Below are 17,500 nucleotides of genomic sequence, written 5' to 3'. Positions count from 1 at the left end.
TATGAAATGGATATAGATTTGTCCTATCTTTGTATAGAATGGGAATAGATTTGTCCTATCTGTGTAATTAATGGGAATAGATTTGTCCTATCTGTGTATTAAATGGCAATATATTTGTCCTATCTGTATATGGAATGGATATAGATGTGTCCTATCTTTGCATGGAATGGGAATACATTTGTCCTGTCTTTGTATGGAATGCGAATAGATTTGTCCTATCTTTGTATGGAATGGGAATACATTAGTCCTATCTTTGTATGGAATAGGAATACATGTGTCCTATCTTTGTATGGAATGGGAATAGATTTGTCCTATCTTTGTATGGAATGGGAATACATTTGTCCTGTCTTTGTATGGAATGGGAATACATTTGTCCTGTCTTTGTATGGAATGGGAATACATTTTCCTGTCTTTGTATGGAATGGGAATACATTTGTCCTGTCTTTGTATGGAATGGGAATACATTTGTCCTGTCTTTGTATGGAATGGGAATAGATTTGTCCTATCTTTGTATGGATTGGGAATACATTTGTCCTGTCTTTGTATGGAATAGGACCATCCTTTCATCTGTACACACACCAAATACCAACATCCTTTCATCTGTACACACACCAAATACCAACATCCTTTCATCTGTACACACACCAAATACCAACATCCTTTCATCTGTACACACACCAAATACAAACATCCTTTCATCTGTACACACACCAAATACAAACATCCTTTCATCTGTACACACACCAAATACAAACATCCTTTCATCTGTACACACACCAAATACCAACATCCTTTCATCTGTACACACACCAAATACCAACATCCTTTCATCTGTACACACACCAAATACCAACATCCTTTCTTCTGTACACACACCAAATACCAACATCCTTTCTTCTGTACACACACCAAATACCAACATCCTTTCATCTGTACACACACCAAATACCAACATCCTTTCATCTGTACACACACCAAATACAAACATCCTTTCATCTGTACACACACCAAATACCAACATCCTTTCTTCTGTACACACACCAAATACCAACATCCTTTCTTCTGTACACACACCAAATACCAACATCCTTTCATCTGTACACACACCAAATACCAACATCCTTTCATCTGTACACACACCAAATACAAACATCCTTTCATCTGTACACACACCAAATACCAACATCCTTTCTTCTGTACACACACCAAATACCAACATCCTTTCTTCTGTACACACACCAAATACCAACATCCTTTCTTCTGTACACACACCAAATACCAACATCCTTTCTTCTGTACACACACCAAATACCAACATCCTTTCATCTGTACACACACCAAATACCAACATCCTTTCATCTGTACACACACCAAATACCAACATCCTTTCATCTGTACACACACCAAATACCAACATCCTTTCATCTGTACACACACCAAATACCAACATCCTTTCATCTGTACACACACCAAATACCAACATCCTTTCATCTGTACACACACCAAATACCAACATCCTTTCATCTGTACACACACCAAATACCAACATCCTTTCATCTGTACACACACCAAATACCAACATCCTTTCATCTGTACACACACCAAATACCAACATCCTTTCATCTGTACACACACCAAATACCAACATCCTTTCATCTGTACACACACCAAATACCAACATCCTTTCATCTGTACACACACCAAATACCAACATCCTTTCATCTGTACACACACCAAATACCAACATCCTTTCATCTGTACACACACCAAATACCAACATCCTTTCATCTGTACACACACCAAATACCAACATCCTTTCATCTGTACACACACCAAATACCAACATCCTTTCATCTGTACACACACCAAATACCAACATCCTTTCATCTGTACACACACCAAATACCAACATCCTTTCATCTGTACACACACCAAATACCAACATCCTTTCATCTGTACACACACCAAATACCAACATCCTTTCATCTGTACACACACCAAATACCAACATCCTTTCATCTGTACACACACCAAATACCAACATCCTTTCATCTGTACACACACCAAATACCAACATCCTTTCATCTGTACACACACCAAATACCAACATCCTTTCATCTGTACACACACCAAATACCAACATCCTTTCATCTGTACACACACCAAATACCAACATCCTTTCATCTGTACACACACCAAATACCAACATCCTTTCATCTGTACACACACCAAATACCAACATCCTTTCATCTGTACACACACCAAATACCAACATCCTTTCATCTGTACACACACCAAATACCAACATCCTTTCATCTGTACACACACCAAATACCAACATCCTTTCATCTGTACACACACCAAATACCAACATCCTTTCATCTGTACACACACCAAATACCAACATCCTTTCATCTGTACACACACCAAATACCAACATCCTTTCATCTGTACACACACCAAATACCAACATCCTTTCATCTGTACACACACCAAATACCAACATCCTTTCATCTGTACACACACCAAATACCAACATCCTTTCATCTGTACACACACCAAATACCAACATCCTCATTGCTTCTTTTGCAGAGTAAAGATTTCTTGATGAACTCATTTTGTGAGAGACACCAAAGCCAGTTCCCAAAATGAATACACCCACAAACAAATCACATTTTCACAGAATGCAGCCAGGCTGTTGCCCCGCTCTCCACAGAATGCAGCCAGGCTGTTGCCCCGCTCTCCACAGAATGCAGCCAGGTTGTTGATTTTCGGTACGTGTTTAAGTGGAAGGATGCTCCTTATTGCATGTAATAGGCTGAACATGTCTATGGCCGTTTACCTCACAGGGCACTCACGGAGGAAGGTGCATCTAAAACTGATCTTACCGGTTGTTCTGGAGATGATCCAGACGATTGCACGTGCCTGATGACAGGCAACAGACTGGTGCCCTCAGTACACACGGGCACGTGACGAGATTGCGTCGGGCACGTTTTGGGCACAGGCAGCCCGGAGAGCTCCGTCAAGGTGGCGAAAAGATCCACGGCTTCCACCAGAGCGTCACTGTGGCTGTGCGTGGCGTTGGAGATCCGGTCTGCCGCCTGGGGAGAGGTTTTTTCAATTTGTTTTCCATTTTTCACACACAGAAATCAAACACACACACACACACACACACACACACACACACACACACAGACACACACACACACACACAAACACACATACACACACACATACGCACTATACCTGCCCTATGCCGGCCGGCACGGTGAGAGGGTCGATGAAGTGAAAGCGGTGGTTGGATGACGTCACGCCAGGAATGTAGATGGTAAAGGGAATGCGCACCGCTATCTCAAAGTTGGTGTGCTTACTCCACTCAGCATTCTCACCCAGTTGCCAGCCTGTTGGTCAACATCAAATAATACAAAGATCTAGATGTGGGACTTTTCAGCACGTGCACGGGAACCTGTACGGGTAACGTCATCAAATCTAGTTTTTACGTCACGCGGATGCCAAGATCTACACGTCTTGGTGGGAGCAAAACAACGAATTATTTAGAACACTGAAGAAAAAAAGTGAGTTACGGGTGACGTCATATCTACACATACGCGAACAGTCCTCCGTTTCTTACAGGCGAATATAGGCGACATTGGCGCGTGGGGCGAGGAAGTACCGTTTCTTGGGCACATCTCGCCGCGCATCTCGTGGGGATATCATACTCAGAAACTCTCATGCAAAGTTTCATGGTAGTTATCTCTGAATCGCTGTACACACACACACACACACACACACACACACACACACACACACACACACACACACACACATATATATATATATATATACATACATACATACATACATACATACATACATACATACATACATACATACATACATACATACATACATATATACAAACATACATACATACATCCACATACATACATACATACATACATACACCACGACCCTCATCTCGATTCCCCCCCTATGTTAAAACTTGACTAAATGTGAAAAGACTGTTGGTATGTACTTTATAGAGTAAAGACACCATGCAACTATATTTGTGTCATGCCTTTGGCAGATCAGTTTCGCTTCTCTCACGAAAACAAGTTACATGCTGTAACATAATGAAATTATGCTCCATCTCTCACGAAAACAAGTTTCATGCTGTAACATAATGAAATTATGAAGTAACATTCTCCATCTCTCACGAAAACAAGTTACATGCTGTAACATAATGAAATTATGAAGTAACATTCTCCATCTCTGCTTTCACCGACTCACCATGGTCACCAATGAAGGCGATGACAGTGTTGTTGGTCAGTCCAGACTGGTCAAGGGCGGCCAGGACACGGCCCAGTTCTGCGTCAGTGTAACTTACAGCGGCTGAGTAGCCCTGCCGAAGCTTCAGCTGGTCGGACGTAACAAAAAAGCTAGGATCAGAACCTACGATCATTATGTCCCAATCTACCTTCACCTGGCAACGATTTCGAATCACCAGATTTGTCTTTGTTTAAGCAGGTTCTTAACCGACAGTTTTACGGTACTTGCTGTTCCTTTTATTGCTTTATACAACACACAATCTTTATCCCTCGTTGCCCGTCTCCTACGTGGTTCTGGATTTGCCATCGACGGCTAGATAGAACAGAGTTTTGTCAACTCAGAGTGATTTTTAAAGTCGACATCCAATGTCGCCATTCCATTGTTGCATCCTGGTTGTTGACTTCGGTGATATTCGATGCATCAAAAGAATGGCCTTAGATGCACTCCTGCCACTTTAGGAGAGCTGTCGCTGACAAGGTCTAATCGTATGGCAATCCGAATGGTGCAAAAGTCCCTTTTAGCTCTTGATGTCTAAATAACACATTATTTAGCTAAATAACGCGTTATTTAGCTAAACAATGCTTTATTTAGCTATATCATGCATTATTTAGCTAAATAATGCATTGTTTAAATTAAACAATGCATTATTTACAGATACAGAAAAAAGAGAGCCCAGAGCACTAAATAATGCATTGTTTAGCATAAATAAGAGATTGTGTTTGTAAATAACTCATTATTTATAAATAATTACGCGTTTTCTCTAAACAATATATTATATGTAAATAAAGTGTTATTTGTCTAAATAAAATATTATTTAGATAAATAAAATATTATTTATCTAAATAAAATATTATTTAGACAAATAAAATATTATATGTAAATAAAATATTATTTAGATAAATAAAATATTATTTATCTAAATAAAATATTATTTAGATAAATAAAATATTATTTAGATAAATAATTTATTATTTAGATAAATAATTTATTATTTATCTAAATAATTTATTATTTACTGTTTTTGCCTTGAAATAGTATTATTACACTAAATAATGCTTTATATAGCTATATAATAGGTTTCCGCTATATAATTCATGATTTGGTAAATAATACATTTTATACAACTCCTGCAATGCAACCGAGGGGTGGATTAAATCTAGTTGATTATTTTTAGACAAGTGAGAAATTAGAACGAACTACTTTGATTAAACCCAAAAATCACACGTGGATTATTCGAAGTAAGAATAAAGAGGGCTAAAAAATAATCAACACTAGAATTTATTTTTAGAACATTTGAAACCCAGACGATTGGACCCTGTTGCGGAAGAATACGTACAACGTTGACTCAAAACTGTAACAACAATGGCTGACGTGTATGCCTAGTCGACAGACAATGCCATTTGCTTTGTGTGTGTTTTTGTTGTTGCTTTCTGTACATGACATACATTACGTGGAAAATCCAGTTCTTTAACAGGCAACAAACCTTGCAAATTTCCAGAAGCTGCAATCTGAAGCGACCTATCTCTGATTCTAGCAGACGATCTCTCCAATGTTTAACACAAAATCAGCAAACTCTCCTGTCACATAGAACGTCCATTATATAGTGCAATGTTGAAATGAAGTTACCGGTCTGAAACATTTAGTCGTTTCTTCTGAGACAATCCTTGTTCTCTTATCTACAGATTTACCGCAGTCTTCACCACGCGAATTCACAACAGTCAGACTTTCGAACATGTATACAATCTACGTAGGCAAGTATGATACGTCATGACGTCATAGGATTCCTAGCATATTGACGTAATGCTAAACATCCGGTTATCCCGAGTTTTCTCCGTAATACATGTCCGTGGGTTTTTCAATGTTCGGTTATTTCCGTGGCTTCATGCGGAAAGGGAACCGTCGTCTGCAATCAACGACATGGACCATTCTGGTCCTTGCTGCTGACAAAAACATGATTATCCTACATACGTGAGAGAGATACCCGTGAGATAAAAATCGTTCAAATCACACGTGTGTATATCATGTAAATGAGGTCAACCGGAAGGTCAAGCTATGTAAATTAGTAGTACATGGGATCAACCGGAATGTCAAGCTAAATTATTTTACACATTCATGAAGAACTACTTTTGCAACAAAATGGCAACTGTCACGAAAACCGATTTGTCAACACTGAACGAATTTTTGAGTGATGAGCTGTTCGAAGACATGTTTGGTGATGAAGCGAATGACAAAGTCGATGAAGAAAAGAGTGAGTCATCCATGATTTATGATTTTTCTCCAATAGACTCATTCGTTCAGACAAACAAGAACAAGAACACTCTCCGAAAAACGGTTTACGATATACGTCGCCTATCGACGTTTATGGCGAAACACGGGGACATAAGAAACATTAGGCGTGATTAGCACCATCCAACCACAAGAATTATGCACAATTCTCTGCTCTTTTTTCATGAGTTTGAAAAAACCGGATGGCAAAGAGTATAAACCATCCACGCTGAGGGGCCTTCTTAGCAGTATCCATCGACAGTTGAAGTCTAAAAAGTTTCTACTGTACATCCGTTAACTGAGAGAAGTCGTGAAGACAAAGCAGAAGATTGTTAAACAGGAAGGTTAATTGTGGCAACTTACCTAACAGGGGTCAACCGCTGAAACATGAAGATGTTGACAAGCTGTGGCAGACAAAACAGCTCCGAGTCGCAGATCCAGAAGCAATCCTGAATACTCTGTGGTGGCAAAACACAGTCAACTTTGATCTGGGCAGCCGAGCGTGACTCCTCACAGGCACATGCAGTGGGGAGACGTGTCCTTACATGAAGACAGTAATGGCAGAGAATATCTCCAATTTTGCGAAAGACAATCCAAAACATGCCAGGGCGACAATCCAAAGTCTGTGCGTGATGTCTGTCCGAAAGCTTGGGCGTCGAACGATGAGCGCTGCCCTGTCGCAGTTTACAAAACATACGCAGCTCTCCGACCAAAAGGTTACTCCGAGACAAGTTCCCCCTTCTATTGTGCAACAAACACAAAAGTTGCATCTGAAGAATTTCCATGGTTCAAGCGCCAACCTGTCGGCGTCAACAAGTTGTCAGCAACCATGAAAAACATGTGCAGAAAAGCTGGGATCATCAACACGAGGTAGATCTACACCAACCACTCTGCACGCAAGTTCCTAGTGCAGAAACTTTCCGAGAATAACGTTCCTCCGACCAAAATAATGCAGCTATCTTGGCACAAAAACGTCCAGAGTATTAACAATTACAGCAGCATTTCTCAAGAGGAACACCGTGGCTTCAGTGTGATACTAAACGGCACTGCACCGGTCTCGGAGCTGTCGCCAGTGTCGGCAGACGACACATTGGTTTCGCCCGCATCGGCCACTTCAACTCCAGCCATCTCCACTGCCACTGCCTCAATCACATCCCAGCAAACGCTAACAACACTGTTTGCAGGGCCTGTGCACGTTGGTACCATCAACATCAACAAATATTTGTGCAGTCACCAAACCGAGAAGTGACCATCTGAAAGCTGTCGACTCGCCTGGCTCCGACTTGACTGTCATCCTATCGCGGAAGGATATGCTTTGCTGTTGTTGTTCCATTTGGTTTCTTTTATCCTGTGGCCACTGCTTTTCTTTTTATCTGGTATATTTTGAAGTGACCATGATTTCGTTCTTCGAATTTATTTCATCAATGTTCAATATTAAACTTAACAGTGTTAACAAAGGCGAACTACTTTGTCCTAGTTTGAGAGTGTGTGTCATGGCGGAGGAATGAATGTCAAATTGAGTAAAGTGGTTTGAAGTTCTAAAGCGGGTTGATCCAAAGGCAATAGCGCTGTCGGTGACTTTTAGTTAGATCTGGCACAGAAGTATATAATGTAGGATAAACAGAATACTACATGGCTTGCTGTGTCGTACCAGATTTACACTCGTTGCTTTTTCAAATAGTGAACAGCTCGCTTTCGCTCGCAGTTCACTATTTAAAAAAACAACTCGTGTAAATCTGGTACGACACAGCAAGCCATGTAGTATTCTCTATTTTTAACACAGAATGTAATGTCAGAATAGCTATATAAACGCTATTGTGTTTTAATCGTAGCAATGGGGTCCGATATTTAGACGAGACAAGTATAATGCCGACGAGTCGGAGACTAAGAATAAAGTAAAAGAATAGGGACTATTTGAATGACGCGCATTTGACACTCTGAGTGATTAGGCTGAAATGAAATTGCCTACAAAATGTCGTCTGCATGACTGCATGTTCGACCCGTGTTGGTCGTTGTATAAATAGCTTAAACAATGACAACTCGTTGATTACTGGAAAATAAACCACTCGTGGGTATTTGCAGCCGCTTGGTAATTCACTCGTGTGCTCCGCACACTCGTGAATTACCAAGCGGCTGCAAATACCCACTCGTGGTTTATTTTCCAGTAATCAACTCGTGGTCATTGTTTAAGCTCTATATATACCGTAAATAAAATATTATATACCGTAAACAATTCATTGTTTAGCGCATCGCGAAGCCGTTTTTTCTCTTGTTGTTTTTTTCCACGTGTTTCCGTGGATCCACGAGAGCTCTGTTGATTCTCAAACTGACCAATCAGACAACTAGCATCTGTACACTAATTAAAGTTCCATTGTTGAGTGTGACGAAAACTCGTGGTGACGATTTTAAAACATGTTGGGTCACGCATGGTCCAATCTTACATGGTCCAATCTTACATGGTCCAACCTTACATGGTCCAACCTTACATGGTCCAATCTTACATGGTCCAATCTTACATGGTCCAACCTTACATGGTTCAACCTTACATGGTCCAATCTTACATGGTCCAATCTTGCATGGTCCAATCTTACATGGTCCAACCTTGCATGGTCCAACCTTGCATGGTCCAATCTTACATGGTCCAATCTTACATGGTCCAACCTTACATGGTCCAACCTTACATGGTCCAACCTTACATGGTCCAACCTTACATGGTCCAATCTTACATGGTCCAATCTTACATGGTCCAACCTTACATGGTCCAATCTTACATGGTCCAACCTTACATGGTCCAACCTTACATGGTCCAACCTTACATGGTCCAATCTTACATGGTCCAACCTTACATGGTCCAACCTTACATGGTCCAATCTTACATGGTCCAATCTTGCATGGTCCAATCTTGCATGGTCCAACCTTGCATGGTCCAATCTTACATGGTCCAACCTTACATGGTCCAACCTTACATGGTTCAACCTTACATGGTCCAATCTTACATGGTCCAATCTTGCATGGTCCAATCTTACATGGTCCAACCTTGCATGGTCCAACCTTACATGGTCCAATCTTACATGGTCCAACCTTACATGGTCCAACCTTACATGGTCCAATCTTACATGGTCCAATCTTGCATGGTCCAATCTTGCATGGTCCAATCTTACATGGTCCAACCTTGCATGGTCCAACCTTACATGGTCCAACCTTACATGGTCCAATCTTACATGGTCCAACCTTACATGGTCCAACCTTACATGGTCCAACCTTACATGGTCCAATCTTACATGGTCCAACCTTACATGGTCCAACCTTGCATGGTCCAATCTTACACCTTAGCTAAACAATGCTTTATTTAGCTATATCATGCATTATTTATGCTAAACAATGCATTATTTAGTGCTCTGGGCTCTATTTTTTCTGTATCTGTAAATAATGCATTGTTTAATTTAAACAATGCATTATTTAGCTAAATAATGCATGATATAGCTAAATAAAGCATTGTTTAGCTAAATAACGCGTTATTTAGCTAAATAATGTGTTATTTAGACATCAAGAGCTAAAAGGGACTTTTGCACCATTCGGATTGCCATATAATCGCGGTGTCGTTCTGTCATAGCTCTGCAATGCGTTGTGTTTAGCGAAGCAGATTTCACTCCTGTTTGATTGCCTTTGCCTTTTTAAAGATAATATGCGTGGTTCTCTTATACATAATGCAATAAATCAAAAGAAATCTCTCATAAAAATCCAACACACAAGTAAATTGTTCAGTCCCTCTACGTAAGTCTCACGCAGATCAAGCATTCAAGCCCATGAATGAATATTAGCTTCATCGGTCAACAAATTAAAAAAAAAACTAGGTGAAGCAAGCGTTCTATATGCACAGTCAACGGCACCGGAGAGATATGTGGAAAGATTATCATTGAAACTAAGACAACAAGCGACAGCAGAAGTCGCAGTTGTGCATCTAAGCCCAGTTAACTTATACATCAACATGGAATATCGCCGGAAGTCAACAACGAGGAGGCGACAATCGAAGGGTGACAGTCGATGACGACTTTTTTTGTTGTTACCCTTTTCAACTTCATGTTCGCAAAACTATGTTCTATAGTGCCGCCGGAGGTGAATTGTTCAATGTTTCAATATCCCTTGCCTTAGGTGCCAGGTGTACAGCTGTCATATACTTAAATCAATGTTTGCATCGCTTACTTCCCTTCGGTAATAGATCTTGTCTTTGGCGCGCTACCCCATCATTCTACGTGCCTTCTTTTTGATCAGCCAATGATGAATAACCAATCCGCACAAAACTTTTATCATGCCAGAGAGCTACAGAAAATACTGAGGTAAAGCAGTTAAGCTGTACCTGATAGTCTTCAGGAATGGGTCCGTATGGCATGCTGACGTTGAGTGCAATGATGTCCTCAAACTTCCTCAGTTCACCGAAAGTACTGAAGGCGATGGGGGGCATCTGTGGCGGAACAGTACGGTGAGGGGCCAGCTGGATGTTAGACAGCGGGTACAGATCTGCACACACATTATGCGGAAATACAGTAGCGGAAGTAGGGACACAAAACCATAGACACAGAGACACAGACACCGACACAGGACTGGGTGGCCGAGTGGTAACGCACTTGCGCTCGGAAGCGAGAGGTTGCGAGTTCGACCCTGGGTCAGGGCGTTAGCAATTTTCTCCCCCCTTTCCTAACCTAGGTGGTGAGTTCAAGTGCTAGTCTTTCGGATGAGACGAAAAACCGAGGTCCCTTCGTGTACACTACATTGGGGTGTGCACGTTAAAGATCCCACGATTGACAAAAGGGTCTTTCCTGGCAAAATTGTATAGGCATAGATAAAAATGTCCACCAAAATACCCGTGTGACTTGGAATAATAGGCCGTGAAAAGTAGGATATGCGCCGAAATGGCTGCGATCTGCTGGCCGATGTGAATGCGTGATGTATTGTGTAAAAAAAATTCCATCTCACACGGCATAAATAAATCCCTGCGCCTTGAATATGTGCGCGATATAAATTGCATAAAAAAAGATTTTACAAAAAAAATCCCTGCGCTTAGAACTGTACCCACGGAATACGCGCGATATAAGCCTCATATCGATTGACTGACAGCTAGGCAGGCTGTCACAAAGATACACATGTACAGCCACGACAACACTGACTGAGCGCAGACCGGATGCGGACGTGACGTCACTGTCGATACGTGTGGGGTTTGTTTTAGGCGGATGAATCAGTAATTAAAATTACAGTTACACTTATTTTGTTATTTCCTGCCTGAGTCGAGTATGGCCGATTCTCATAATTATACTCTTGGTAGGAACTGTGAAAATTCCAAGAAAAAAATCAGTTTCCAAAATGTCATTTCATTGCTTTTGTTCCTTTACACCCTATAGCATCATTATGTTGTACTTATCTTTGCAGTATGAGTTTAACATAGATCACAAAATAGCTGTTTATAAAATATTCTTTTGAGCTTGTAAACATTGTCATGTTTCATACTAGTGAGAGGCACTTGTCTTCTCTCTGAAACCATCTTGAAAACCACAAAAGATCTGTGACGATAGTGATCATAAGATGACGTATGTAATGATGTCATCATCTGATGGGAAGTTATTGTACTTTTGCACATGCGCACTGGACACCCCATGTATGATCGTCTTGAATAAAGAGCTCGAAGAAGAAGCCAAGCTTTTGTCGTGCTAACGTGATAAGACCTGACCCGGCTTTACGTTAGATAAGAGCCTCCTTGCTCACACACTAAATAGCGCCAGTCTGGCACCTGACACCTGGCACCTGACACCTGACACCTGACACCTGACACCTTTGTCAAATCTGTGAAATAAGGAGAGACATAATGTCCATTCTGCACACAAATAAGCTAGGCTGTAAATCGGCATGCGTTAAAGTGGAAAGACCAGACATTTTGTAATATAAACCCTGAACAGAACTGCACAGGTTTACTTAATAGTTTACGCCAGATGAAAGAATGGTACGTGTAAATTATGACAACATTTGGACTTCTTGGCAGCCACCGAACTGAGGATTTAACGGCGATAACATCGAACGCAGAAGAAGATGACAACATTAGACGGCTCATAAGGCCACAAAAAAATAGGTCTGTTTACGGTAACCCGACCGACCCTAGTTTTTTCGCACGACCCTAGACTTTTTTTGGCATTTGGGAAAAAAAAAAAAATCTTTGTTTTTTTGGCAAAATAATGTAAAAATAAACCAAAAAAAACATCCCGACCTACCGTCCCTATTTTTTTGGCTTATGTTACCGTAAACAGACCTTTTTTTTTTGGCCTAATAGTAATTGAGAGGATGTGCCTACCGGTGTATTCCATGGGGTAACGCCACGGCAGATGGGGCTTGCGGAACCCCACCACAAGGAAAAACGGCTTGTCGCTCTTCCGGGAATGGTTCCGGAGAAAGTCGATGCTGAAGTCTGCCACATCTGTATCCTGCAGATCGCCTAACTCTGTCACGTTCACCGGTTGTAACGTCGACTTGTGATACTGTAAAAACAAAAGATAAACAAAAAACAAAAATAAACAAACCAATACAAACATAACAAATCCAACAAAGAAAGGTTAGTTCATGAATCTATCAATCTAAAACATTGATGAACAAGAAACACATTAAAACATATAATGCAAATGAGGTCGCCGCAGTGCCGTCTCAACTATTCTTGAAGATGGCAGGAAGCCAAGGGTAATACTGGGGATTAAATAGGTATGTTTACATGTCTGAACGGTTGTGCGCAGAATTGTTCTGCCGGGGATAGGAAAAGTAAACTACGGCCCAAACTCCTTTAGGGTTCGTAACTTTTACTGATGATAGAGGACACACTACACATATTTCGCTACCATCAACAACGCACGTATGACAAGGCAAACAGTTTGGCGGTGATGTGATTAAAACGACATTTCAATTACAGAGAATACTACATGGCGTGCAGTGTCGTACCAGATTTACACGAGTTGCTTTTTTAAATATTGAAATGCGAGCGAAAGCGAGCCTTTCAGCATTTGAAAAGGCAACGAGTGAAAATCTGGTACGACACAGCAAGCCATGTAGTATTCTGTTTATCCTACATACTGTACTTCCCTGTCTTTTGCTCAAAACGTCCCGCAGTCGAGGCGCCCAAATTGAAGATGGGTCTTATGGAACCTCGATCTCTTCCAAAGCCTCGTGAATACGTGACATCAAAGCAAACATACGTCACTCCAGAAAGTAAAGCGTCAAGTGTAAGTTCTCACAATTCTTCCAGTGAAAGCAGCAAGGGTAAAAAGGTTCCTACAATGACGTTTGTCTCGGCGACATTTTCATCAAAAGCAGTGGAAAATGTGGTCCCTGCCAGACTAGTTTGACACGACCTCATTTACATGATATACCCACCAGTCAATTGAACGATATTGTTATCTCATAGGCGGTCTCTCTCACGTGTGTAGCTGATAAACCATATTACAACACTTGCTATCTACGAGTATATGAGGGAGTGAAAGAGTGGTCAGTACTGACCGCCTTAGGGTCATTCTCTGGCTGCATGTTGGGCACTCCCAGGTAGGTGGGTGCTGACCAGCTGTACAGCTCGTCGTCGTTGTTGCCTCCGCTTATACCTGCATGTCCACTGTATGGTTATTGCATCGTTATCATCATCGTCGCCGTCGTTATTGTCATAAGAATCGGTGTCGTCGTTATCATTATCATCGTCGGCGTCGTCATGTCACCATAACCATCGTCATCATCGTGTTCATCAGCATTAACAACATCATAGTCAACATCAACAACAACATCATCATCAAGATTTACAACAACATTATCTTCAACGTCTTCAACATCATCTTCAACATCAATAACAACACCAACAACATAATCATCATCAACAGCAGCAGCAGTAGCATCATTATCATGGAAAAGGAAAGACAGGAATTACACCGTAATACTGTTGTGCTCTTTGTGTACGTCTACATTGATTATTTTCTATCAATAGCAATTACTGTTGCAGGTTGGCAAAGACGTTGGCTTAGAAAGTAATTCAGCAAACGATTCTCACTGCACACAGTCAAGCTATAGATTTTAGAATGTGTAGCTTAAGGGGTTGATGGTCTTATCTCGCGTAAAAGACTGAAAAGGATCTATGACTATTTTAACGTTTACGACTGACCATCTTGCCAGGTATTGAACGCAGTCCTAGCAAAAACTTCGATTTATGTTTCATTGTCTTGTAATTGTTTGTCCGACTATTCATCACAAAGGTCATTTGGTCGATGTACATATTTTGAATGTCATTTCTTGTCAAAAATTAACCGTTTAATTGATTAACATTTGTTGTGATTTTTTTTTATTCTAGTGTTATTTTTTGTCCTCGTAAGAAGTAAGCTATCGTTAAATGGTTCCTACAAGAAGTATTATCTGGGTGCTAAAATACACCCGTTGTCCCAAACCTGGCTTGAAGACCTTGCCGGTTTGGGAACATGGCTACTGGCAATAGCGCGGCCGGAGCTTCCCAAAAGAGCGCATAGCCCACATGAGCGCGTCCATTTGAGCGCGTTTTATAGCCTATATGGGCGCGTTTCTGATGGGCCACATGCGTGCATATTTTCTCGTTTATCAGCGGATTCTCGTATCCCATAAGCGCGCTTGTCCAGTGTTCAATCATTAATTATTCTGTATACATGCATACGCTGCTCCTGTACTATGTACGCATGACTGACCTGGGTGGAAAACCTTGCCGACGCCCTGGGTGACGTAGCCGTGTTCCCTGAAGTACTGGGGCAGCGTGGTGAAGTTGCCGCCAGCAGTTCTCCAGTAGGTGTGCAGGTCCACCACACGGGTGGTGTCCGGGCGACGTCCAGTCAGGAAGGACGCCCGGCTCGGCCCACACACAGCTTGCTTTAAAATAATGAACAATGAGGTCGCCACAGTGCCGCCTTAGAGTTTCTTAAAACCCCGACATGACGCCATCACGATATTTATCAAAATGAAAAAAATGGACAGAAAAAAACGGAAGAATGTGTACGCTGACAACGGCTCGGCCCACACACCGCTTGCTGGCAAATATCAAAAATGAGTTCGCCACAGTGCCGCCTCCGAGTTTCTTAAAACCCCGACATGACGTCATCACGATATTTATCAAAATGAAAAAATGAAGAAAACAAAACCGAAAGAATGTGTACGCTGACAACGGCTCGGCCCACATACAGCTTGCTGGCAAATGATGAAAACGATGTCGCCACAGTGCCGCCTCAGAGGGTTTTTTTAAACCCCGATATGACGTCATCAGGATATTTATCAAAACAAAAAAATGGAGAAAAAAAACCGGAAGAATGTGTACGCCATCCTTCACTGCAGTGCTACGCTACTAAAACAAAACACGAATAGCCTCATACAGACATGTTTACAGAATTTAAAATGTAGTTTTAATTTACTATAGCATTTGTTTGTTCTGTTCTATCGTTTTTAATCATCCTAATCCTACTACTAAAAAGACAAAATAATGTCCTCTACATTTTCTACAGTTGTTTTGTTCGATTCTTTCGTTTATGATTATACTAATCCTATTAATAAAAAGACAAATGTCTGGTACATTTTATACCGATTTTTTTTTCTCGATTTTATCGTTTGTAATCGTACTAATCCTACTATTAAAAAAATATTTATGTCCTCTAAATTTTCCACAGATTTTTTGTTTGATTCCATCGTTTGCAATCATACTAATCATACTAATAAAAAGACAAATGTCCTCTAAAACAAAAGTCTACAGATAGTTTGTAATCATACGAATCTTTTTGAATTTTGGAACGTTGGCAGTCTATTACTGTGATTTCATACTCATCCTTGGTGTAATTCTCACCTGGACATAGGCGCGGTCAAAGCGGACACTCTGGCTGGCCAGCTGGTCAATGTTGGGAGTAACCATGTTGCTTTCGCCGTAACATCCCAGCTTGGGCCGCAGATCGTCCGCGATGAGGAAGAGGACGTTGGGCCGAGTGGTGACCGCCCTGGTCAGCCATGTGGTCAGTGGGTCCTGACTCCCAGCGGACCCGGTGGGAGGTGGGGAGGTTGGGTCATGTGTGAAGTGGATCTGTCGTTTTTCTATCAACATAGATGTATACATAAAGTTTGACGAGGGTCAACAAAACTGGGGTCACTTCGTGGGATCATCAAACCCTAGAAGTGTGCAAAGTTTCGAAAGTCTAGCTTGAACAACAGCCGAGAAAACCTCAACGTTAAGTTTGTTTTCCACGGCCGGACAGTAGCTCAGTCGGTGGAGCACTGGACTTGCGATCCCAGAGTCGAATCTTGGCCGGGACGGACATGGGTCAACTTTATGAGCAGACTCGGAGACGTTATCCATGGTCCACCCCCCCCCCCCCCCCTGTCATCACTGTGGCACGTAGAAGACCTCGGTCATTCTGCCATAAGTGCAGGTGGCTGATTACACCTAAACACGCAGACACCTGGGGAGGCATGACTCTGTTCCTGCTAGCTTTCCACTGGGAGGGAGCGACCTGAATTTCCCAGCGATGGGACAATTTAGTAATCAGAAGAGACATAGAGCACACTACGTGGCTTCCTATATAACACCAGGTTTACACGATTTTGTTATGATGTTAAAAAAACCCACTACGGATTGCTTATCTACCTCAACCTCACTGCCAGCTTCGTCGTTTAGAATTTCACTGAAACCAATTCGCTCAACTTGGCACTCATGTATCCGCGTTGACACACACACTTACATTAGATTTTTCCGATCACCCAGGTCAACCTGCTAGTGCATTATCCCCCTTCGTGTGTTCACACAAGCACAAGACCAAGTGCGCCCGGGAAAGATCCTGTAATCGATGTCAGAGTTTGGTGCTTTATAGAAACACGAAAATACCAAGCATGCATCCCC

The 17,500-nt window shown here is 41.5% G+C and overlaps 1 protein-coding gene across 1 annotated transcript in view; it reads right to left on the bottom strand.

The window, feature by feature from the left end:
- LOC138969542 (iduronate 2-sulfatase-like) overlaps nt 1–17,500 on the bottom strand; it is a 20,517-nt gene that overhangs the window by 2,599 nt on the left and 418 nt on the right. The window contains exons 2-9 of the mRNA XM_070342369.1: nt 16,457–16,698; nt 15,318–15,495; nt 14,122–14,219; nt 12,932–13,115; nt 10,952–11,112; nt 4,291–4,417; nt 3,247–3,401; nt 2,889–3,101 (exon numbers count right to left, since the gene is read on the bottom strand). Of these exons, the coding sequence (XP_070198470.1) occupies nt 2,889–3,101; nt 3,247–3,401; nt 4,291–4,417; nt 10,952–11,112; nt 12,932–13,115; nt 14,122–14,219; nt 15,318–15,495; nt 16,457–16,698 (1,358 nt within the window). The remainder of the gene's footprint in view (nt 1–2,888; nt 3,102–3,246; nt 3,402–4,290; nt 4,418–10,951; nt 11,113–12,931; nt 13,116–14,121; nt 14,220–15,317; nt 15,496–16,456; nt 16,699–17,500) is intronic.

This window comes from Littorina saxatilis, linkage group LG6 (genome assembly GCF_037325665.1).
Source record: "Littorina saxatilis isolate snail1 linkage group LG6, US_GU_Lsax_2.0, whole genome shotgun sequence".
NCBI classification, from domain to species: Eukaryota; Metazoa; Mollusca; class Gastropoda; order Littorinimorpha; family Littorinidae; genus Littorina; species Littorina saxatilis.
Note: the sequence above shows the minus strand (reverse complement) of the source record. Positions and strands in the feature narration are given on the sequence as shown.